We start from the raw sequence: 26775 nt of genomic DNA on the forward strand, positions 1-26775 counted from the left end.
ATTGTACTGAGAGCCAATATACAGATTTAATGAAATCTCCATCAAAACTCTCACACAATTCTTTATAGACCTTGAAAGGTCAATATTCATTTTCATCTGGAGGTATCACCATCCCCAATTTTAAGATATAATACAATGATATAGTAATGAAACTCTCATGTAATTGGCATAAAAACAAACAGATTAATCCACTGAATCAAATCGAAGACACAGATGTAAATCAACTCAACATGCCTATAAGTGCCGGTTATTTGATAAAGAAGTCTGAGATACACAATGGATAAAAGAAAGCATCTTCAACAAATGGTGCTGGTCTATGTGGACATCTGCATGTGGAAAGAATGTAAATAGATCTATATTTTTCATATGCAGGAATTCAAATCCAAGGGGAATCAAGGACCTCAACATAAAATCAAATACACTGAACCTGATTGAATAGAACATGGGGAATTGCCTTGAATGTTCTGGCACAGGAGACAACTGCCTGAATAAAACACTGATAACTCAAGTACTAAGACAATCAAATGGGAGATCATGAAATTGAAAATCTTCTGTAAGGCAAAAAACATTATCAATAGAAAAAAAACATTTTTTATAGAATGAGAAAAGATTTTTACCAATTCCATATCTGACAGACGGTTAATATCTAGATTGTATGCATAATTCAAGAAACTCAGCATCAAAAAATAACTCAATTAAGGTGGGTGCAATTCTAAATCAAGAATTAACAGAGAAAACTCAAATGACTGAGAAACATTAAAGAAATGTTCAAAATTCTTATCTATCAGAGAAATAGAAATCAAAATAAATCAAAATAACATTGTGAGTCTATTATATGTCTGTTATAAAGCTAAGATCAAAACCATAAATGACATGATATACTGGTGAGGACGTGGAGAAAAAGACAATACTCTTCCATTATTGGCAGGAGACCAAACTTGTATAGCCACAAAGGACACCCATTTGGAGGTTTTTCAGAAAATTGGGAATCAATCTTCCTCAAGAACTCAGCTATACCACTTCTGGGTATATACCCAAATGATGCTCTATCCTACCACAAGGACATGTTCTCAACTATCTTCATAGCTGCTTTACTTATAATAGCCAGAGACTGGAAACAAACTAGAGATCCCACAAATGAAGAATGGATAAAGAAAAATGGATACATTTATACAACTGAGTATTACTCAGTTATTAAACAATGGAATTATGAAAATTGTAGGGGGAAGAGAACTGGATTCTCAGAAGTGCAGACAATCCTGAGAGCACAGGTGAGGCCACATTTCTGCTCACATTCCCTGGCCCAAGAGGAACCCACCTGGAGCCCTTAGAACACATGACTGAAGAATAGTCTGGGACAGGATCTTTCTGGATTTTTCCTGTACCCAGAGCTGACCTTGGGACACGGCTCTCTGTACTCAGGTCCCATGGGTAGAGAGCTGGATTCTTAGAATTGTGGCCAACCCTGAGAGCACAGGTGAGACCACCTCTTCTGACCACATTCCTGGCCCAAGAGGAACCTAACTGGAGCCCTCTAGACACAAGAACCAAGAAGCAGTCTGGGACAGGATGCTTCCAGTTTCTGCCTACAACCTGAGCTGATCTTGGTACAGATCCTATGAGTAGATTCTAAGAAGTGTAGACAATCCTGAGAGCACAGATCCTGCTGGAATAAAGTCAGTCTCCAGGAGTGCTGACACACAGGCTTATAGGAGGGTCAAACCACTGTCAGAGACAGCAAGACCAGCTAACACAAGAGATAAGCAGAGATAAGGGCAAGAACCTAAGCAACAGAAACCAAGGCCAGTAGACATCATTAGAAACCAGTTCTACCACCACAGCAAGTCCTGGATACCCCATCACACCAGAAAGGCAAGATTTTGATTTAAAATCATATCTCATGATGTTAGAGGACTTTAAGAAGAACATAAATAACTTTCTTAAAGAAATACAGAACAAAACAGGAAAACAAGTACCAGTCCTTAAGGAAAAAAAAACACAAAAATCACTTAAAGAATAAGAGGAAAACACAAGCAAACAGGTGAAGGAAGTGAACAAAAATATCCAAGATCTAAAAATGGGGATAGAAATAATAAAGCATCACAAAGGGAGACAACCCCGGAGATAGAAAAACTAGGAAAGAAATCAGAAGTCACAGACCCAAGCATCACCAATAGAATACAAGATATAGAAGAGAGAATCTCAGGGGCAGAAGATACCATAGAAAACACACAACTGTCAAAGAAAATGTCAAAGTCAAAAAGTTCCTAACCCAAATCATCCAGGAAATCCAGGACACAATGAGAAGATCAAACCTAAGAAAAATAGTACAGAAGAGAGCGAAGATTCTCAACATAAAATGTCAGTAAATATCTTCAACAAAATTAGAGAAGACAAATTCCCTAACTAAAGAAAGAGATGCCCATGAACATACAAGAAGCCCACAGAACTCCAAATGGAGTGAACTAGAAAAGAAATTACTCCTGTCACATAATAGTCAAAACACCAAATGCACAAAAAAGAAAGAAAGAATATTAAAAGCAGTAAGGGAAAAAGGTCAATCAACTTTAAAGACAGACTTATCAGAATTACACCAGACTTCTCACCAAGACTGTGAAAGCCAGAACATCCTGGGCAAATGTCATACAGACCGTAATAGAACACAATGAAAGTAGTACTAAGAGGAAAACTCTTAGCTCTGAGTGCTTGCAAAGAGAAACAGGAGAGAGAATATGTCAACAGCTTGACAGCACACCTTAAAGCTCTAGAACAAAAAGAAATAAATAAACCCCAAAGAGGAGTAGAAGGCAAGAAATAATCAAACTCAGAGCTAAAATCAACCAAGTAGAAAGGAAAAGGACTATACAAAGAATCAACAAAAGCAGGAGCTGGTTCTTTGAGAAAATCAACAAGATAGATAAACCCTTAGCCAGACTAACCAGAGGCCATAGAAAGTGTATCCAAATTAAGAAAATCAGAAATGAAAGGGGAGACATCACAACAGAATCTGAAGATATTAAAAGAATCAACAGATCCTACTACAAAAGCCTATATTCAACAAAACTGGAAAATCTGGAGGAAATGAACAGTTTTCTAGATAGATACTAGGTGCCAAGGTTAAATCAGGAACAAATAAATCATCTAAACAACCACATAACTCCTAAGCAAATAGAAGCAGTCATTAAAAGTCTTCCAACCAAAAAGAGCCCAGGTCCAGATGGGTTCAGTGCAGAATTCTATCAGACCTTCATAGAAGACATCATACCAATACTGTCCAAACGATTCCACAAAACTGAAACAGACTGAGCACTACCAAATTCCTTCCACAAAGCCACAATTACTCTTATACCAAAACCACACAACGACCCAACAAAGAAAGAGAACTTCAGACCAATTTCCCTTATGAATATTGATGCAAAAATACTCAATAAAATTCTTGCAAACCGAATCCAAGAACACATCAAAACAATCATCCATCATGATCAAGTAGGCTTCATCCCAGGGATGCAGGGATGGTTTAATATACGAAAATCCATCAATGTAATCCACTATATAAACAAATTCAAAGATAAGAACCACATGGTCATTTCATTAGATGCTGAGAAAGCATTTGACTAAATTCAACATCCCTTCATGATGTAAGTCCTGGAAAGATCAGGAATTCAAGGCCCATATCGAAACATAGTAAAAGCCATATACAGCAAACCAGTAGCTAACATCAAACTAAATGGAGAGAAACTTGAAGCAATCCCACTAAAATAAGGGACTAGATAAGGCTGCCCACTCTCTCTCTATTTACTCAATTTAGTACTCTAAGTCCTAGCCAGAGCAATCAGACAGAGAAAGGAGGTCAAAGGGATAACAATTGGAAGGGAAGAAATCAAAATATCACTATTTACAGATGATATGATAGTGTACTTACGGGATCCTAAAAGTTACACCAGAGAACTACTTAACCTTAACTACTTAATAAACAACATCAGCAAAGTGTCGGTGGATAAAATTAACTCAAAGAAATCAGTAGCCGTCCTCTAATCAAAGGATAAACAGGCTGAAAAAGAAATTAAAGAAATGATACCCTCTACAATAGTCCCAAGTAATATAAAACATCTTGGTGTGACTTTACCAAACAAGTGAAAGATCTGTATGACAAGACCTTCAAATCTCTGAAGAAAGAAATTGAGGAAGATCTCAGAAGATGGAAAGATCTTCCATGCTCATGGATTGGCAGGATTAATATATTAAAGATGGCCATTTTGGCAAAAGCATCCTACAGATTCAATGCAATCCCCATCAAAATTCCTACTCAATTCTTTATAGAGATAGAAAGAGCAATTTGCAAATTCATTTGGAATAGCAAAAAACACTGGATAGTGAAAAACCATACTCAAGAATGAAAGAACTTCTTGGGGAATCACCATCCCTGACTTCAAGCAAAATTACAGAGCAAAAGTCATAAAAACTGTATGGTATTGGTACAGAGACAGGCAGGTAGTTGAGTGCAACAGAATTGAAGACCTGGAAAGAGGAACACTGCCCCATTGTTGGTGGGATTGGAAACTGGTACAACCACCCTGGAAATCAGTCTGGAGGTTCTGCAGAAAATTGGACATTATACTACCTGAGAACCCAGCTATACCACTTTTGGGCATATACCCAAAAGATGCTCCAACATACAACAAAGACACATGCTCTACTATGTTCATAGTAGCCTTATTTATAATAGCCAGAAGCTGGAAAGAACCCAGATGCTGTGCAACAGAGAAATGGATTAAAAAATGTAGTACATCTACACAGTGGAGTACTACTCAGCTGTCAAAAACAATGACTTCATGAAATTCATAGTCAAACAGAATGAACTAGAAAAGATCATCCTGAATGAGGTTAATCAATCACAGAAAAACACACTTGGTATGCACTCATTGATAAGTGCATATTATCCAAAAAACTCAAATTACTCAAGATGCAATCTGCAGACCACAGGAAGTTCAAGAAGAAGGATGGCCAAAATGCTGATGCTCCCATTCCTTCTTAAAAGGGGGAAAATATTCATAGGAGGGGATATGAAAGCAAAGTTTAAAGCAGTAACTCAAGGAATGGCCATTCAGAGCCTGACACACATGTGGCCCATATATATGCAGCCACCCAAACTAGATAAGATTGATGAAGCTAAAAAATGCACATGGAAAGGGACTGGATATAGATCTCTTCTGAGAGACACATCTAGAGCATGTCCAATACAGAGGTCAATGCTAGCAGCAAACTATCGAACTGAGAATAGGACCCCTTTAGGGGGAATTAGAGGAAGTATTGAAAGAGTTGAAGGAGCTTGCAACCCCATTAAAACAACAATGCCAACCAGCCTGAGCTTCCAGGAACTAAACCATTACTGAAAAGACTATACGTGGACTGACCCAGCGCTCCAACTGCATATGCAGCAGAGAATAGCCTTGTTGGGGCACCAGTGGAAGGGAAAGACCTTGGTCTTGTCAAGGTTGGACCTCCAGTGCAGAGGAATATGGGGGAGAGCAATAAGGGGGATGTATAGGGTGAATACCAGTGTGGGGGAGGAGAAAGGGAGGGAATGGGGGCTTATGGACAGAAAACCAGGAAGGGGAATAACCTTTGAAATGTAAGTAAAGAAATATATAATAAAACATTAAAAAAAGAACACAAATGCCAGCCCAGGTTACTATACCCAGCAAAACTCTCAATTAGCATAGATGGAGAAGCCAAGATATTCTATGACAAAACAAAATTTACACAATATCTTTCCACAAACCCAGCCCTACAAAGGATAATAAATGGAAAACTCCAACACCAGGAAGGAAACTACACCCTGGAAAAAGCACGAAAATAATCTAAATTCAACTAACCCAAAAGAAGATAGCCACAAAAACATATTTCCACCTCTAATAACAAAAATAGTTGGAAAAAACTATCATAGGCACCTAATATCTCTCAACATGAATGGACTCCATTTCTGAAAATGAGACTTAGACTAACAGAGTATATGCATAAAGAGGACCCAGCATTTTGCTGTATACAGGAAACACACCTCAGTGAAAAAGACACTACCTCAGAGCAAAAGGCTGGAAAAAAATTTCCAGGCCAATGGTCCCAAGAAACACAATGTAGTAGCCATTCTAATATTGAATAAAATAGACTTTCAACCAAAAGTTATCAGAAAAGATACAGAAGGACAGTTCATATTGATCAAAGGGAAGATTCACCAAGAAGAATTCTCAATCCTGAAAATCTATACTCCAAATGCAAGGGTACTTACATTCATAAAAGAAACCTTACAAAAACTCAAAGCACACATTGCATATCACAGAATAATAGTGGGGGACTTCAACACCCCAATCTCTTCAATGGACAGATCATGAAAGCAGAAACTAAACAGAGACACAGAAAGTAAGAGAAGTTATGAACCAAATAGATTTAACAGATATTTATAGAATATATCATCCTAAAACAAAAGAATATATCTTGTTCTCTGATTCCTCCTATAAAACTGATCATATAATAAGTCAAAAACCGGCCTCAACAGATACAAGAAGACTGAAATAATCACAGACATTCTATCAGATCACCATAGAGTGATGGCAGTGGTTGAAGGTTGGCCTTCAACAACAACAAAAATGACAGAAAGCCTACATACACATGGAAGTCGAACAGTGCTCTATTCAATGATATCCTGGTCAAGGAAGAAATAAAGACATTAAATACTTTTTAGAATTTAATGAAAATGAAGGCACAAAATACCCAAACTTATAGGACATAATGAGAGCAGTGCTAAGACAAAACTCATAGCTATGAGTTCCTCCAAAATGAAACTGGAGAGAGCATACACTAGCAGCTTGACAGCACATCTAAAAACTCTAGAACAAAAGAATAGAATACATCACAGAGGAGCAGAAAATAATCAAAATCAGGAAATAATCAAAGGAGAGGAAATAATCAAAGTCAGGACTGAAACCAACCAAGTAGAAACAAAAATATACAAAATAACAACAAAACCAGGAGCTGCTTCTTTGAGAAAATCAACAACATAGGTAAACACTTAGCCAGACTAACCAGAGGGCACAAAGAGAGTATCCAAATTAACAAAATCAGAAATGAAAAAGGAGACATACTAGATGAGTATGTAATGAGGAACTTAGAAAAGTTATCAGATCCTACTGCAAAACGGGAAAATCTGGAAGAAATGGATAATTTCTAGACAGATACCAGGTGCCAAAGTTAAATCAGGATCAGATAAACCATCTAAAGAGTGGGATAACTCCTAAAGAAATAGAAGCAATTATTAAAAGTCTTCCAACCAAATAAAAGTCCAGGACCATGTGTGTTTAGTAGAGAATTCTATCAGACCTTCATAAAAGACCAAATACCAATACTGTCCAAACTAATCCACAAAATAGAAACAGAAGGAACATTCCCAATTCCTTCTATGAAACCACAATTATACCTAAACTGCACAAAGACCCAACAAAGAAAGAGAACTTCAGACCAATTTCCCGTATGAATATTGACACAAAAATACTCAGTAAAATTCTTGCAAACTGAATCCAAGACACATCAAAATAATCATCCATGTTGATGAAGTACGCTTCATCCCAGGGATGCAGGGATGGTTCAATATATTGAAATCCATCAATGTAATCTACTATATAAACAAACTCAAAAAACAAGACCACATGATTATCTCATTAGGTGCTGAGAAAGCATTTGACAAATTCAACACTCCTTCATGTTAAAATTTTTGGAAAGATCAGGAATTCAAGGCCCATACCTAAACACAGTAAAAGCCATATACAGCATACGAGTATATCAACATCAAACTAAATGGAGAGAAACTAGTATCAATCCCACTAAAATCAGGGACTAGACAAGGCTGTCCACTCTCTCCTATTTATTCAATATAGTACTTGAAGTCCTAGCCAGAACAATCAGACAACAAAAGGAGATCACAGGGATACAGATTGGAAAGGAAGAAGTCAAAATGTCATTATTTGCAGATGATACAGTACTATACTTAAGTGATCCCAAAGGTTCCACCAGAGAACTACCAAACCTGATAAACACCTTCAGCAAATTGTCTGTGTATAAAATTAACTCCAACAAACTACTAGCCTTTCTCTACTTAAAGAATAAATAGGCTGAGAAAGAAATTAGGGAAACAACACCCTTCACAATAGCCACAAATAGTATAAAATATCTCAGTGTGACTCTAACCAAGGAAGTGAAAGATTTGTATGACAAGAACATCAAGTCTCTGAAGAAAGAAATTGAAGATCTCAGAAGATGGAAAGATCTCCCATGCTCATGGATTGGCAGGATTAATATTATAAAAATTACTATCTTGACAAAAGCAATCTACGGATTCAATGCGATCCTCATCATAATTCTAACTCAGTTCTTTACAGAGTTAGAAAGAGAAATTTGCAAATTCATTTGGAATAACAAATACCCAGGATAGCAATAACTATCCTCAACAATGCAAGAACTTCTGTGGGAATTACCATCCCTGACCTCAAGCCATATTACAGAGCAATAGTGATAAAGACCGCATGGTATTGGTACAGAGACAAGCAGGTAGATCAATGGAATGGGATTGAAGACCCAGAAATGAAGCCATACACCTATGGTCACTTGATCTTTGACAAAGGAGCTAAAATCATCCAGTGGAAAAAAGATGGCATTTCCAACAAATGGTGTTGGTTTTACTGGTCAGCACATAGATGAATACAAATCAATCTATTCTTATCATCCTGTAAAAAACTCAAGTCCAAGTGGATCAAGGACCTCCACATCAAACCAGATACACTCAAACTAGTAGAAGAAAAAGTGGGGAAGAGCCTTGAACATATGGGCAGTGGGGAAAATTTTCTTAACAGAACACCAATGGCTTATGCTCAAAGATCAAGAATTGATCTCATAAAATTGCAAAGTTTCTATAAGGCTAAGTACACTGTCATCAGGATAAAAAGGCAATAAACAGACTGGGAAAAGATCTTTACCAATCCTACAACAGATAGGGGGCTAATATTCAACCTATTCAAAGAAACCAAGAGGTTAGACACTAGAGTATCAAATAACCCTATTATAAATGGGGTACAGAGGTAAAGAAGAATTCTCAACTGAGGAATATAGAGTGGCTGGGAAACCCCTAAAGAAATGTTCAACACTCTTAGTTATTAGGTAAATACAAATCAAAACAACCATGAGATTCCACCTCACACCAGTCAGAATGGTTAAGATAAAAAAATCAGGTGACAGCATATGCTGTTGAGGATATGGAGAAATAGGAATACTCCTTCATCATTGATGGAATTGCAAACTGGTACAACCACCCTGGAAATCAGTCTAGAGGTTCTTCAGAAAATTGGACATAGTATTACCTGAGGACACAGCTACACCACTCCTGGGCATATATCCAAATGATTCCCTCACACATAACAAGGATACATGCTCCACTATGTTCATAGCAGCCTTTTTTATAATAGCCAGAATATGGAAAGAATCCAGATGTCCCTCAACAGAGGAATGGATATAGAAAATGTGGTACATTTGCACAGTGAAGTACTACTCATGAAATTCATAGGCAAATGGATGGAATTAGAAATTATCATCCTGAGTGAGGTAACCCAATCACACAAAAAAACCCCACACATGGTATGTATTTGCTGATATGTGAATCTTAGCCTTTGGGTCACCCAAAATACGATCCACAGACCACATGAAGCTCAAGAAGAAGCACAACCAAAGTGCAGATGCTTTAGCTCTTCTTAGAAGGTGGAACAAAAATATTCATAGGAGTAGTTATGGAGACAAAGTTTGGAGCAGAGGCTGATGGAATGGCCATTCAGGGCCTGCCCCATCTGGGGATACAGCCCAAATACATAAAGCTACTAATCTGTGATGATATTCGAGATGCCAAGAGGTGCATGTTGAAAGGAGCCTGATATAGCTGTCTCCTGAAAGGCTCTACCTGAGCATGACAAATACAGAGGTGGACTCTCATAGACAACCACTGAACTGAGAATTGGGTCCCCATTGTAGGAGTTAGAGAAAGGTTTGAAGGAGCTGAAAGGATTAGCAACCTCATCAGAACAACAGTCCCAACTAACCAGAACTCCCAGGTACTAAACCACCATCCAAAGTGTACACACGGACAAACTCATGTCTCCAAGTGTAGATGTAGCAGAGGATGTCCTTATTGGGCACCAATGGGAGGAGAAGCCCTTGGTCTTGCCAAGACTCGACCCCTACTGTAAGATAATATCTGGTGGGAAGGCAAGAAGTCGTGGGTGAATGGATGGGAGAACACACTTATAGAAGAAGGATGAGGGAGAATGGATGGGGTGTTTATGAATGGGAAAGCGGGATAGGGGATAACATTTGAAATGTAAATAAATTGCAAAATATCCAATAAAATAAAGACAAAAAAGAAAAAAAAACTGTAGACAAATGAATGGAATTAAAAAAAAAAGCATCCTGAGTGAACTAAACCTGACCCAGACAGCCAAACATGATATGTACCAACTTATAAATTGTCATTAGCTCTTAAATATAGGATAAACATGTTACATCCCACAGAAATAGAAAGGCTAATTAAGAATAGCTCAAGGGAGGACACATGGATCCTCTGGGAAGGGGAAATAGAATAGCCTTTGCAAGTGGTTGGAGGGTGACTGGTGATGGGAAGTGGGTGATTAGGCAAGGTAGAGAGAGATTTGAGAGAGACGGTTGAGACTGGCAGGCATTTGGTATGTGATGCAGAAATCAATGTCGTGGAAACTTCTTAGAATATATGAGTATATATTCACAGATGATATGATTTTATTTATTTTATTTATTTTTTGAAGCTAAATTCAAGTTTATTAGGAAGAGAAATGGATAGACATAAACATGAGTTGAAATAGAAAGAGAGGCACCTAGGAAAGCATAGATATGTCCAAGATAGGACACGGTTATTATTTTACTCTTCTTGCTTTGGTTGGGTTTACTCATTAAGCAAACTATGGGCAGAATTCACATAAAAATTTACCTAGATACTCATGTTCAAGATGGAGGAACATACATACAGCTCAAGGGAAACTAAAGTTCAGTCTCTGATAAAGGTCTCACAGGCCTGCGTGTCCTGGATCAGGAGAGATGACAGTGGAAGACAAACAGGCAGCGTGGACAGGAGTGATGCTCAGGTCTGGACTGAATTCACTTCCTTATGTCATACTGACAGGAGACAGAGACCTGGACACAGATGCCAGCCACTGACAGAAAAGTCAGGAGCTTTTGAAGCCACACAAAGTAGGTAACTTACCCTTTATTTCTTCCATACCAGAAGAATCACCATCGATCCTATCACCAATGTCACAAGAATCAGGCCAATGAGAGTTGCCATGATGGGGATGGTTGTTATGAAACACAATTGACTGAGAAGAAACACTTAGAGAAATATTCCTGTGCTTAGTCATCAAGGAAATGAATATCAAAACTACTTTGGGAGTTTGTCTATATATATATATATATATATATATATATATATATATATATATATATATATATATATATATATATATATATATATGAACATCTAAAGTGAATAAATACTTCACAAAAACCATCAACCTTCCTATATAAATGACAAACAGTTTGAAAAAAGAAAATAGTGAAATAATACCATTCACAATAGCCTCAAAAAATTACAATTTCTCGGAGTAACTCTAACCAAGCCAATGAAAGACTTGTTTGATAAAACCTTTAAGACATTGAAGAAAAATATTGAATAAGGAGTCCAGAGCAAGCGAGCGAGCTAGAGGCTCTTGGACGGCTGGAGTGGAACAATGACTAAATCAAAGGAACTTGTTCCTTCCAGCTCTTCAGGCAGTGATTCTGACAGCGAAGTTGAAAAAAAGTTAAAGAGGAAAAAGCAAGTTGTTCCAGAGAAACCTGTGAAGAAACAAAAGCCTGGTGAGAGTTCTAGAGCGCTGGCATCCTGCAAGTAGAGTAGCAGCAGCAGATGATAATGTGTTCCAGATTGCAAAAATTCTAATTGATATTAGAGAATATTGGATGGACTCAGAAGGTGAAATGAAACCAGGGAGAAAAGGTATTTCTTTAAACATGGAACAATGGAGCCAGCTGAAGGAACAGATCTCTGACATAGATGATGCAGTAAGAAAGCTGTAAAGTCTGAGCCATATCAAGCCTGTACTGTCTTAGCTGTTTTACTCTGTCTTTTCACATTGGCTTTTGTTTTCTAAATGTTGTTTTCCACACTGTTGTATATTTGGATTGAAGAACAATTTGTAAGACAAATACTTTTTTAAATGTGCATTATTAAAATGTTCTAAGTGAAGCTAATGGTCAACTTTATTAAAGAGGATTGCTTTGTGCCCCCTACCTAGTGTAAAATAAAGTCAGATCATTACAATCTTAAAAAAATATTGAACAAGATATTAGCAAATAAACAAATCTCCCTTGCTCATGGTTCAGTAGGATTAATACAATAAAAATGTCAACCTTACCGAAAGCAATATTCAGATTCAATGCAATCCTTATCAAAATTCCAACAGAGTTCTTTGGAGAAATTGCAGTGATAACTTTCAGTGTCATAAGAAAACAGAATAGTCATGATAGCTAAAACAATCCTAAATAAAAAAAGAACTGCTAGAGGTATCACTATCCCCAGTCTCAAACTGTCCTACAGAACTATAATAATAAAATCAGCATGGCATTTGCATAAAAACAGATGCACATATCAATAGAATCAAATTGAAGTCTCAGAAATAAATCTGTATACCTATAGACATCTGATTTTTGACAAAGAAGAAAGAAATACATACTGGAAGAAAGATTACATCTTCAACATACAGTGGCAGTCAAAGTGGTTTGCTGCATGTAGAAGAATGCAAATAGAGTCCTATATTTCACATGCATAAACTCAACTTCAATTGCCAGATACCCTGAATTTGATAGAAGAAAATGTAAGAATAGTTTTGATCTCACTGGTGCAGGAAGAATCATACTTCGTGAGACAATATTAGCACAGGAACTAAGAACAACAATTCATAAATGAGATCAAATGAAACTGAAAGGATTCTATACAGTAAAGGATAATATAATTTGGATGAAATAACGGGCTATAGAATGAATAAAGATCCTTACCAAATATACATCCAACAGGAGACTAATATCAAAACTATATGAAGAACTAAAACATCTGAACATTAAGCAAAGAACCAACTTAAAAATGGGATATAAAACTAAAATGAGAGTTCTCAAAACAAAAACAAAAACAAAAACAAAAACCCACAATTGCCTGAGAAAAAAGATTTAGAGAAATGTTCCTGTGCTTAGTCATCAAGGAAATGAATATCAAAACAACTTTATCTTCCAATACTCAGAATGGCTAAGGTCAATAAAATAACAGCTCATGCTGGTGAGAATATGGGGAAAGAAAGACATTGATTATAACATTGCAAACATGAATAACCACAATGAATAGCAGGGTAGTGGTTCCTCAGGAAGCTCAAAATCTACCTCAAGATCCAGCTATACCACTCGTGGCTATATAACTGAAGGACTTGATAACCTACTACAGAGGCACTTGGTCAAATCTTTTCATGACTTTTCTCATTATAACAGCCAGAAATGGGGAAAGAGTCTAGAAGCCCACCAGCAGGTGAATAGATAATGAAAATTTGATATTTTATACATATAAACCTATTCAGCTATAAAGTTATAATCATGAAATTTACCGGTAAATGGATGGAGCTAGAAAAAAATAAAACCATCCTGAGTGAGGTAACCCAAATATTGTATGCATTCTCTTATATGTGGACATTAATTTTTAAGCTTTCAATAGGTATGCAAAACCTATATAGCCATAGAGATTAGGCATAGAGTAAGGGACTATGAGAAAGTAGAGGATATCTCAAGGGAGAGGAAATAGATTATATTGTTATGGAGGAATAGTGGGGAATCTGGAACAGGAGGATTAATGGCAAGCAAGGGGAAAAGTGAATTAAGGAACACAATAGTAGGAGAAACATCCAACAGTAAGGATATATATATATATATATATATATATATATATATATATGCCAGAAATGGGTTACATATAATTAATTAAAGGGTCAAATGGGTCCCAAGAAAAAAATCTCTCAACAACTCAAGCTATTGTCAAGACTAATGGTTGTATGCCACAAACTGAAAACAAGAAGATAAGATCTACATATCTCGTTCAACATAGAGAAGTTGAGTGGTGCCTAACTAGAGCCTTCTCCCCTACTGACTATTGTCCATGGTACTGGGAAGCACTCTGCCCACTACCAGGGGAGAAATGTAAAGAACAGCCCAGCCACAAAGCCTGTGATTTACATTGGGGAACCTATCTAAGTTATACCCTTGTGCAATAGTTGTACAAAGATTGTGGGAGAAACCAATGACTCTGAGTGGATTTAAGGTCCACTCAATGAGACAGAAACCATACTCGACTCTGGTCAGGTGGCTAAAACCTGAGACTGGATAGGTTATGGGCTTAGGGGAAAACCGAACATTATTGTTTTGCTAAAAGATAATACATGACTCCTAATACAATTCTATTTTACATATAGATCTCAGAATAGCTCAGACATCATCAGAGAAGCTCCCTTCTGTGATTTATGGGAACAAAAAACAGAGACCCACAATTGGACAGTGTGCAGAAAGTGAGAAACTTATAATATTGATATTGGAATAGGATACCTTTATCAAACGCCTCCCCTCAGGATATGTGGAAGAGGCAATGAAAAGATTCTAAGAGACAGAGGAAAGTGGTGAGATCAAGGAAACAAGCTTTTCAAAATACAACAAAACTGACATACACAGGAACTCATAGAGACCATGACAGTATGGATAGGGCCTGCACAGGTTCAAGTCAGATGGACCACAGTGCTGAGAGAGAAGAGTGGACATGAGCTCCAATAGCTAACCAAGAAACTATCTCCAACCAATCAGCACTTGCAATGCAAATTCATTTTTTTCTAATGGAGTCTCACTGGGTATGTAAATCACACTTAAGGGTAGGTCCAGCAGCAGCCAACACAAAATGAACTGTGTAGTGCTTTTTAGTTTGTTGACTAATATTGCTTTTTTAGGCATTTTACACTAAATCTTACTGGGATTTCCTTCTAATTTATGGCTTCCAATGTTGTGTTTTTATAGTTTGTGTGTGTGTGTGTGTGTGCGTGCGCGTGCGTCGAGCACACACACTGAGTTTTTTCTGTTTCTTCGGTGTTTTATTTTGTTTAAATTTTCCTGTTTTCTAGAGAAAGAGAGAAAGAGGGGGTAGAATTGGATGATTGGAGAGAATGCCTGGGAAGAGATGGGAGAAGGGAAACATGATCACAATATAGTATATAATTTTCAAATATGTACTAAAATATGATTGAGCTTTTCTGTGTGCAAATATAAAGCACTTTAAAACAAGATTAATCTCAAATTATGAACTAATTTCATAAACTAACTTCTTATATTCATATATAAAATAGAGTAAGAGACACTTTTTCCAAGTGAAATTGCCCTGGAGTTAGCCCTGTGGCACAGATATCTGGGCCCAAATTCCACCCAGAGAGAGCTGGTCTCCTAGGAGGGCTGCCACTCCTATGTCTACAGGTGAGAAGAACATTTTTTGCTTCAATAACTGGCCAAAGAGGGACCTGGCAAGAGACCACAGGGCTCAGAAACTGCTGAGCAACTGGGAACAGGCTCTTTCCTGTCTCAATCTGTGTGCCTCAAATATAACACTGTGGCACAACTCTCCAGACCCAAATCACCTGGAGAGAGCTGGTCTCCCAGGAGTGCTGGCACACTTATTATTACAGGTTAACAGGCTCACAGGAGGTACAGGCTCCAGTCAGAGACAGCAAGACCAACTAACACCAGAGATAACCAGATGGCAAGAGGCAATCACAAGCACAGAAGCAACAGAAACCAAGGTTACTTGGCATCATCATAACCCAGTTCTCCCAACACAGCAAGTCTTGGAAACCCCAAAACACCAGAAATGAAAGATGTAGATTTAAAATCACATCTCATGATAATGATGGAGGTTTTTAAGAAGGACATAAAAAATTCCCTTAAAGAAATACATGTGGACAAAGGTAAACAGGTAGAAGCAATTAAAGAAGAAACAGAAAAATCCCTTAAATAATTACAAGAAACACAACCAAACAGGTGAAGGAATTGAACAAAAACATCCAGGATCTGAAAATGGAAATAGAAACAATAAAGAAAGCACAAAGGGAGACAACCCTGGATACAGAAAACCAAAGGGAGAGACAAGGAGTCATGGAACAGAATACAAGAGATAGAAGAGAATCTCAGGAGGAGAAGATTCCATAGAAATCATTGACACAACTGTCAAAGATAATGTAAAACGGAAAGCTACTGGCCCAAAACATACAGGAAATCCAGGACACAATGAGAAGATCAAACCTAAGGATAATAGGTATAGAAGAGAGCAAAGACTTCCAACTCAAAGGACCAGTAAGTATCTTCAACAATATCACAGAAGAAAACTTCCCTAACCTAAAGAAAGTGATGCCCATAAACATACAAGAAGCCCACAGAACTCCAAATAGATTGGACCAGAAAAGACACTCCTTCCATCACATAATAGTCAAAACACCAAATACACAAAACAAAGAAAGAATATTAAAAGCAGTAAGGGAAAAGGTCAAGTAAAATATAAAGTCAAACCTATCAGAATTACACCAGACTTCTCACCAGAGACTATAAAAGCCAAAAGATACTGGACAGATGTCATACAGACTCTAAGAGAACACAAGTGCCAGCCCAGGTAACTGTATCCAGCAAAACGCTCACTTAACATAGATGTAGAAACCAAGATATTCTATGACAAAACCAAATTTACACAAGATCTTTCTATATATCCAGCCCTACAAAGGGTAAAGCCCAACAAAGGAAGCAAGCTACAACCTAGAAAAGGCAAGAAACTAATCGTTTTGCAAAAAAACAAAGAGAAGACAAGCACACGAACAAAATCTCACCTCAAAATATGAAGATAACAGGAAACAACAATCTCTATTCCTTAAAATCTTTCAACATCAATGGACTCAATTCCCCAATGAAAAGACACAGATTAACAAATTGGATATGGAATGAGGACCCAGCATTTTGCTTCCTACAGGGAACACAACTCAGAGAGAAAGACAGACACTACCTCAGAGTAAAAGGCTGGAAAACAAATTCCCAAGAAAATGGTCTGAAGATCAAGCTGGAGTAGCCATTCTAATATCGACTAAAATCAATTTTCAACCAAAAGTCATCAAAAAAGATAAGGAAGGACACTTCATATTCATCAAAAGAAAACTCATAGCTCCGAGTGCCCGTAGAAAGAAACTGGAGTGAGAATATATCAGCAGCTTGACAGCACACCTAAAAGCTCTAGAACAAAAAGAAGCAAATACACCCAAGAGGAGTAGAAGGCACAAAATAATCAAACTCAGAGCTGAAATCAACCAAGTAGAAACAAAAAGGACCATAGAAAGAATCAACAGAACCAAAAGTTGGTTCTTTGAGAAACTCAACAAGATAGATAAGCCCTCAGCCAGACTAATGAGAGGACACAGAGAGTGTGTCCAAATTAACAAAATCAGAAATGAAGAGGGAGACATAACTGCAGAATCAGAGGAAATTCAAAAAATCATCAGATCCTACTACAAAGCCTTTATTCAACAAAACTTGAAAATCTGAGAAAATGGACAATTTTCTAGAAAAATACCAGGTACCAAAGTTAAATCAGGAACAGATAAACCATTTAAATAACCCCATAACTCCTAAAGAAATAGAAGCAGTCATTAAAAGTCCCCCAACAAGAAAGAGCCAAGGTCCAGATGGATTCAGTACAGAATTCTATCAGACCTTCATAGAAGACCTCATACCAATACTATCCAAACTATTCCACAAAATTGAAACAGATGGAGCACTACCGAATTCCTTCTATGAAGCCCCAATTACTCTTATACCGAAACCACACAAAGACCCAACAAAGAAAGAGAACTTCAGACCAATTTCTCTTATGAATATTGACGCAAAAATACTCAATAAAATTCTGGCAAACCGAATCCAAGAGTACATCCAAACAACCATCCACCATGATCAAGTAGGCTTCATCCCCGGCATGCAGGGATGGTTTAATATAGGGAGAACCCTTAATGTAATCCACTGTATAAACAAACTGAAAGATAAAAACTACATGATTATTTCATTAGATGCTGAGAAAGCATTTGACAAAATTCAACATGCCTTCATGATAAATGTCCTGGAAAGAACAGGAATTCAAGGCCCATACCTATACATAGTAAAAGCCATATATAACAAACCAGTAGCTAACATTAACCCAGATGGGGGAAAATTGAAGCAATCCCTCTAAAATCAGGGACAAGACAAGGCTGCCCACTCTCTCCCTACTTATTCAATACAGTACTCAACATCCTAGCCAGAGCAATCAGACAACAAAAGGAGATCAAAGGGATACAGATTGGAAAGGAAGAAGTCAAAGTATCACTATTTGAAGATGATATGATAGTATATTTAAGTGATCCAAAAAGTTCCACCAGAACTACTAAACCCGATAAACACCTTCAGCAAAGTGGCTGGGTATAAAATTAACTCAAATAAATCAGTAGCATTCCTCTACACAAAAGAGAAACAAGCAGAGAAAGAAATTAGGGAAATGACACCCTTCATAATAGTCCGAAATAATATAAAATACCTCAGCGTGACTTTAACCAAGCAAGTGAAAGATCTGTATGATAAGAACTTCAATACTCTGAAGAAAGAAATTGAAGAAGATACCAGAAGATGGAAAGATCTCCCATCCTCATGCATTGGCAAGATTATAGTAATAACGGCCATTTTACCAAAAGCGATCTACAGATTCAATGCAATTCCCATCAAAATACCAATCCAATTCTTCAGAGAGTTAGACAGAATAATTTCCAAATTCATCTGGAATAACAAAATACCTAGGATAGCGAAAACTATCTTCAACATTAAAAGGACTTCTGGGGGAATCACTATCCCTGAACTCAAGCAGTATTACAGAGCAATAGTGATAAAAACTGTATGGTATTGGTGCAGAGAGAGGCAGATAGACCAGTGGAATAGAATTGAAGACCCAGGAATGAACTCACATACCTATGGTCACTTGATTTTTGACCAAGGAGCCAAAAACATCCAATGGAAAAAAGATAGCATTTTCAGCAAATGGTGCTGGTTCAACTGGAGGTCAAAATGTAGATGAATGCAGATCGATCCATTCTTATCACCCTGAACAAAGCGTTAAGTCTAAGTGGATCACTGACCTCCACATCAAGCCAGGTACAATCAAACTAATAGAAGAAAGAATGGCGAAGAATCTCAAACACATGGGCACTGGAGAAAATTTCCTGAACAAAACACCAATGGCTTATGCTCTAAGACCAATAATTGTCAAATGAGATCTCATAGAACTAGAAAGCCTCTGTAAGGCAAAGGACATTGTTGTTAAGACAAAACGGCAATCAATAGATTGGAAAAGATCTTTACCAATCCTACAACTGATAGAGGGCTTATATCCAAATATATAAAAAGAACTCTTGACGTTAGACTGCAGGGGGACAAATAACCCTATTAAAAATGGGATGCAGAGCTAAACAAAGAATTCACAGCTGAGGAATGTAGAATGGCTGAGAAGGACCTATAGAAGTGTTCAACATCCTTAGTCCTAAGGGAATCAATACAACCCTGAGATAATACCTCACACAACTCACAATGGCTAAGATCAAAAACTCAGGTGACAGCAGATGCTGACGAGGATGTGGAGAAAGCGAAACACTCCTCCATTGTTTGTGGGATTGCAGACTGGTATAACCATTCTGGAAATCAGTCTGGAGGTTACTCAGACAATTGGACAGTGCACTACCTGAGGACCCAGCTATACCTCTCTTGGGCATATGCCTAAAAGATGCTCCAACATATAACAAAGACACATGCTCCACTATGTTCATAGGAGACTTATTTATAATAACCAGAAGCTGGAAAGAACCCAGATGCCCTTCAACAGAGGAATGGACAAGAAAATGCGGTACATCAACACAATGGAATACTACTCAGTTATCAAAAACAATGATTATTTGAAAGTCATAGGCAAATGGATGGAACTGGAAAATATCATCCTGAGTGAGGTAACCCAATCACAGAAAAACACACCTGGCATGTACTCACAGATAAGTGAATATTAGTCCAAATGCTCGAATTACCCCAGTTGCACAGACACATGAAACTCAAGAAGGATGAACAAAATGTGGATGCTTCACTCCTTCTTTAAAAGGGGAACAAGAATACCCTTGGCAGGGGATAGGGAGGGAAAGTTTAGAACAGAGGCTGAAGAAATGCCCATTCAGAGCCTGTCCCACATGTGGCCCTTACATATACAGCCACTAAACTAGATAAGATGAATGAAGCAAAGATTTGCAGGCTGACAGGATCAGGATGTAGATCTCTCCTGAGAGACACAGCCAGAATACAGCAAATACATAGGCGAATGCCATCATTAACCCATGAACTGAGAACGGGACCCCTGTTGAAGGAATCTTAGAAAGGACTGAAAGAGCTTGAAGGGGCTTGAGACCCCATATGAACAACAATGCCAACCAACCAGAGCTTCCAGGGACTAAGCCCCTACCCAAAGACTATACATGGAATGACCCTGGGCTCCAACGCTATAGGTCGCAATGAATAGCCTAGTAAGGGTACCAGTGGAAGGGGAAGCCCTTGATCCTGCCAAGGCTGGACCCCCAGTGATCAGGATTCTTGTGGGGAGAGTGGTAATGTGGGGACGATGGGGAGGGGAGCATCCATGTAAGGGGATGTTAGCCTGGAATCCAGGAAAGGGCATAACATTTGAAATGTAAATAAGAAACACCCAATTTAATAAAGATTGAAAAAGAACAGGGGAGTGAAAACTATTTTCAATAATAAAATAATTTCTGAGGGAATCACCATTTCTGACCTCAAACTGTATTACAAATCAATAGGAATACAAACTGTATGGTATTGGTACAGAGTCAGGCAGGTAGATCAATGGAATAGAATTGAAGACCCAGAAATGAACCCACAGACCTATGGTCACTTGATCTTTGATAAAGGAGCTAAAACCATCCTGTGGGAAAAGACAGCATTTTCAAGAAATGGTACTGGTTCAACTGGAAGACAGCATGTTGAAGACTACAAATTGACTCATTCTGAATACCCTATACAAAGTTCAGATCCAAGTGGATCAAGTACCTTCACATAAATCCAGATACACTGAAAGTCATAGAAAAGAAAGTGGGGCAGAATCTCAAATACATGGGCATAGGGAAAAATTCCTGAACAGAACACCAATGGCTTATGCTCTAAGATCAACAGTTGACAATTGAGACCTCATAAAATTGCAAAGCTTCAGCAAGGCAGAAGACACTCTTAATAGGACAAAATGTTACCCTACTTATTTGGAAAAGATCTTTATCAGTCATACATCTGATAGAGGGCTAATATCCAATATATATATATATATAAAGAACTCAGTAAGTTAGACACTAGAGAACCAAATAACCCTATTAAAATTGGGGAACAGATCTAAGCAAAGAATTTCAACTGAGGGATACCAAATGGCTGTGAAGCATCTAAAAAATGTTCAGCATCCATAGTCATCAGGCAAATGCAAATCAAAACAACCTTGAGATTCCACCTCACACCAGTCAGATTGGCTATGATCCAACACTCAGTTGACAACACATGCTTGCGAGTATGTGGAGAAAGAGGAACACTCCTCCATTGTTGGTAGGATTGCAAACTGGTACAACCACTCTGGAAATCAGTCTGGTGTTTACTCAGAAAATTAGACATAGTTCTACCTGAGGACCAAGTATATCTCTCCTGGGCATATACCCAAAAGATGCTCCAACATATTACAAAGACACGTGCTCCACTATGTTCATAGGAGACTTATTTATAATAGCCAGAAGCTGGAAAGAACCCAGATGCCCTTCAACAGAGGAATGAAAATAGAAAGTGTGATACTTTTACACAATGGAGTATTACTCAGCTATTCAAAACAATGACTTCATGAATTTCATAGCCAAATGGATGGAACTAGAAAGTATCATCCTGGGTGATTATCACAGAATAAACCACACATGGTACGCACTCATTGATAAGTGGATATTTGCTCAAAAGCTTGAATTACCCAAGATACAATCCATAGACCACATGAAGCTCAAGAAGGACAACCAAAGTGGGACTACTTCAGTTCTTCTTAGAAGGGGGAACAAAATTCTCATGGGATGACAAAGAGTGGTGCAGAGACTGAAGGAAAAGCCATCTATAGATTGCCCCACCTGGTAATCTATCCCATATACTGACATCAAACCCAGACACTATGGTGAATGCCAAGAAATGCTTGCTAGCAGGAGCCTTAGAGGCTCTTCCAGAGCCTGACAAATACGGAGGAAGATGCTCACAACCAACCATTGGATTGAGCATGGGATCTCCAATGGAGGAATTAGAGAAAGGACTGAAGTAGCTGAAGGGGTTTGCAATTCATAGGTAGAACAACAATATCAACCAACCAGATACTGCAATGCTTCCAGGGACTAAACAACCAACCAAAAAGTACATGTAGAGGGACCCATGGTTCCAGTTGCATATGTAGCAGAGGATGGTCTTTTTAGGCTTCAGTGGAAGGAGTGGCTCTTGGTTCTGTGAAGGCTCAGTGCCCAGGTGTAGGGGAATGCCAGGGCATGGAGGCAGGAATGACTGGGTGGGTGGATGGCAGAGCACCTTCATAGAAGCAAGGGGAGGTGGGATGGTTTAGGTTGTCTCCAGAGGGGATACTGGGAAAGAGGGTAACATTTAAATTTCAGTAAAGAAAATATCCAATAAAAAAGAAAATTCAGAATTATAAAAAATATATTGTATGAAAATTAAAATAAGTCAAGGTACAATAGTAACACAATAAATTTTCGCTCAATCAATGTTACAATTAATGATAAAGATAGTCTCAGTTAAGTAAATATGTCATTATAGAGTTAACTTCCATATTTGTCTTAGCTCCAATCATGGGATTCATGTTGTTCTTCTCCATATTTTATTGGCTAAGATTCTCAATATTATTGAGTATAAAGGTATATCATACTGAGTATGCCTGATCTCATTTAGAAGTTACTGAGTGGGTTTTGGTAACATACACTTTCCTATTCTAGTGCCAATGCTACAATGTAGTATCTATGTTAATCTTGATAAGAAAAGAAAGATGGAAAATTAAGTAGACTAAACTGAGTTTATGTTTATTTGCTTTTGACTATCTTAAATGGTGTACAATTTAACTGAATTACCATCAAATACTAAATTTTCCACACTATCAGATCTTCAGATTTATATTTCATGAAATATATTTCAAAATTAACTTCTTTTGGAAATGATCTGAGCTGCTAATTTAGTGATAACAATAACCAAGTACTTATCAATTTACTGTAAGTGGAATTCTGTCAACCACTATGAAGACTATTTAAATAACTCAGTTCATTCATATATATGTATTACAAGTAAAATCATTTATGCATCTTCATGCATCAGCCTTTACATTTGAAATATGAGAAATAAGAGTCAAATTCAACTATTGTGTGTTTTCAGAATATATTCTTATTGATTAGGAGATCAGGGTCAGTCTCTTATTCATGATAGACTCAGAGAAGATATAGCAGCTTCTCTACTGAAGCATACTGTCCATCCACCTCTTCTCGTGTTCAGTAAAGTGAAATATGAATTAGTAGAGAAAAAAAGTGGTCCCAGGATGACCCAGCAAATGTTGAACTCTGGGAATAAGATGTGTTAGATGTCTAGATGCGAAAGCCTGCAGCCCTTCTCTTATGCATTAGATAGTAATTTCTCATCTACACTTTTGCATGATGCTGTCATTCGTTGTTTTCTTCTGTCTTCCACCTAAGCTTCCTGTCATTTCTGTATCGGTAAGGCTTCCAGCCAAAAGCATAATTTGGTTAATGGTAGCATGATCTATTCTATGTGGTAGACTTTTGTTCAAATTATATCACTGCCATTAAAAAAGAGGTTTAAATTCCAGCCAGCAACTTGGGACTCAAGAAAGATAATAATAGCAGTAGATGGCAAGAACTGGTTTTGGGCCACTGCAGGTCTTGGGGACATGTCAGTGAAATTTCAGATTACAAATAAATCTGTTTTGCTTGTGAGTACATAGTGCAGCTCTGATAAGATTTTGCAGATGGGATATCACAACAGACTATTAAAACCAGATAGAAAAGCCAATTATCTTCCACAAATAAATGTAGTTAAAAAGATTCGGGAAACAAAATAAAGACCAATATCTCTTCTGCATGTTATTAAAGCATATTTCATCTAATTGTAAATATATTAGTTGTACTAACTTATAATGCTGTTATCATCATCATCACCACCACCACCACCACCACCACCACCCCCGCCAACATCATCATAAGGAAAACTGTTCACATAGTTAATATTGACAAATATACTCAAATCAAAATTTATTTGGAAGCCTCAGTAAATTAATACAAATATACAAAGCTTCTGTGAGGAGAAATCTTGAGAACTAGTTAATAAGACAAAATCACTAGAATAACAAATAATTAAGTGCATCAAAAATTTAAACTTAATGGAAATAAACCAGTGAGTTTTCAAAGACTGTATTAACCTATAACATTGTTGAAAGCACCAAACATATGCAAGCCTGTTAATTCCCAAACATTCCATTCAGACACACTAATTTTTTATCCTGATGTTGATATATGATAACTACATTTAGTATTATAACAAACACTGTATGTCCCCATTTATAGAAAATAAGTTAAGAATTTTTTTAAAATCAGGATTATCTGGTTTACTCATCACAAAGAAAGTCAGGTGATTGTGGCACACACCTTTGATCCAAAACTCAGGAGAGAGAACTGTGAGTTGGGGGACAGCCTAGTCTGTAGAGCAAGTTTCAGGACAGACAGAGCTACACAGAGAAATCTATTCTTAAAAGCAAAATCAAAACAAGGAAACAAAGAAACTAAAAAAAAATTCAAAACCAACAAAACAAAATAAAAACAAAAAACATAACAAAAAAGCCCCACAACCAACCAGCAACAATAATAAACAAACAAAAACATAACAAAAACACCCAACCGACCAACTGACAACAAAACAAAGGAAAAAAAACCTTGAAAAAAGTTTCAAACCCTTTGAAATAAAAGAATTTTCAAATATACTTATAACATGATATTCCAATTTCCCATTGAAAATAATATTACCATACATGAAGCTGCTTTTATAAGAGTATCCACATATTTCACTTTCCAGGGTTCTTCAACATTTTCTGGAATGGGTAAATAAAGAAAGTAAGCAAATAAAATACAAGAGAATCCAAAGCACAGAGTTTTGTAGCCCATGATAAATCTCCTGCAAACCTTCGTGCTGTGATAGTGAATGGCATCCCATATATGGAGCAGTGAGACAAGGGTAGGTACAATGGTGGCTTTAGCAATAGTGACCTGCAATTGAGTTCTAAGATCAAGTCACTGTTAAAACTGGTTATGCAACTTTGAGGTTTTGTGAAACAGAGTTTACTACAAAATGTCTGATAAAGTAGGCAACAGTGGCAAAATCTTAGGAGAACAGTGAGTACATATTTCACTGCAGAACACGAGAAGAGCAGACGCATTTTGGAACCTAATTAGAGCAAATGAACAAGAGATAAGAAATCCCTTTGTTCTATTGCCCTTTGCAAAGAGTAGTGGCAACAGCATGAAAGCAAGATAAAATGTGAGGTAACATTTGATCATCCTTAAAGCTAACACCCACAGCACAAATCCTTTAGAGACTTTCAATGAAATAAAATTGCTATTCTTTTCCAACTTACACACCAATTCATGTGACACCTAGATTTGTAGGTAGCTCACCACATATTAAACATAAAGCTTGTAGGTTTATATAGTTAACTTGTACAATCATGGAAAGACTACACTTTGATTAAATAAATACTTGTGGATTCTGTTATTCCATATATTCAGATTAAATGAAAAAATTTAAAAGTTGAGTAAGAACTGGCATCATCTGTTCTCCTGTGAAAATTCTTCTTTCTCTTAATCACATTCTATCCACTCTTCCATAGAATACCTGACTCAGGTGAGCAGTCTCCCACCTTCCTCGTTAACCTGTGGGACAGAAGCCTTTCCAGGTCATAACCTTTCCTTTTTCTTTCTTTTTTTTTTTAATCTTATTTACACTTCGATGGTTATTACCCTTCCCGGTTTCCGGGCTAACATTCCCCTAACCCCACCCCTCTATAAGGGCTTCCCCTCCCCATCCTCCCCCCATTACCACTCTCCCCCCAAAAATCACGTTCACTAGGTGTTCAGTCTTGGAAAGACCAAGGGCTTCCCCTTCCACTGGTGCTCTTACTAGGATATTCACTGCTACCTATGAGGTTGGAGCCCAGGGTCAGTCCATATATAGCCTTTGGGTAGTGGCTTAGTCCCTGGAAGCTCTGGTTGGTTGGCATTGTTGTACATATGGGGTCTCGAGCCCCTTCAAGCTCTTCCAGTCTTTTCTCTGATTCCTTCAACGGGGGTCCTGTTCTCAGTTCAGTGGTTTGCTGCTGGCATTCGCCTCTGTATTTGCTGTATTCTGGGTATGTCT

General features: G+C 37.6%; 1 protein-coding gene and 1 pseudogene across 8 annotated transcripts in view; one reads left to right on the forward strand and one right to left on the reverse strand.

Moving 5' to 3' along the window:
- Aadacl2l (arylacetamide deacetylase-like 2 like) overlaps positions 1–25660 on the reverse strand; it is a 39989-nt gene extending 14329 nt beyond the window's left edge. For 3 of the 8 annotated variants that reach the window (XM_087619457.1, NM_001432408.1, NM_001432401.1), the window contains 1 exon segment: positions 25389–25550. Coding sequence is in view for 3 of the 8 variants with exons in the window: in NM_001432401.1 (NP_001419330.1) it covers positions 25389–25526 (138 nt within the window). In the remaining 5 variants the exon portion in view is untranslated. 8 annotated transcript variants of the gene reach the window in all.
- On the forward strand, positions 11850–12439 carry LOC103691561 (activated RNA polymerase II transcriptional coactivator p15 pseudogene; annotated as a pseudogene).
- Positions 25661–26775: the final 1115 nt, after the last annotated feature.

This window comes from Rattus norvegicus, chromosome 2 (genome assembly GCF_021556685.1).
Source record: "Rattus norvegicus strain SHRSP/BbbUtx chromosome 2, alternate assembly SHRSP_T2T, whole genome shotgun sequence".
In the NCBI taxonomy this organism is placed as follows: domain Eukaryota; kingdom Metazoa; phylum Chordata; class Mammalia; order Rodentia; family Muridae; genus Rattus; species Rattus norvegicus.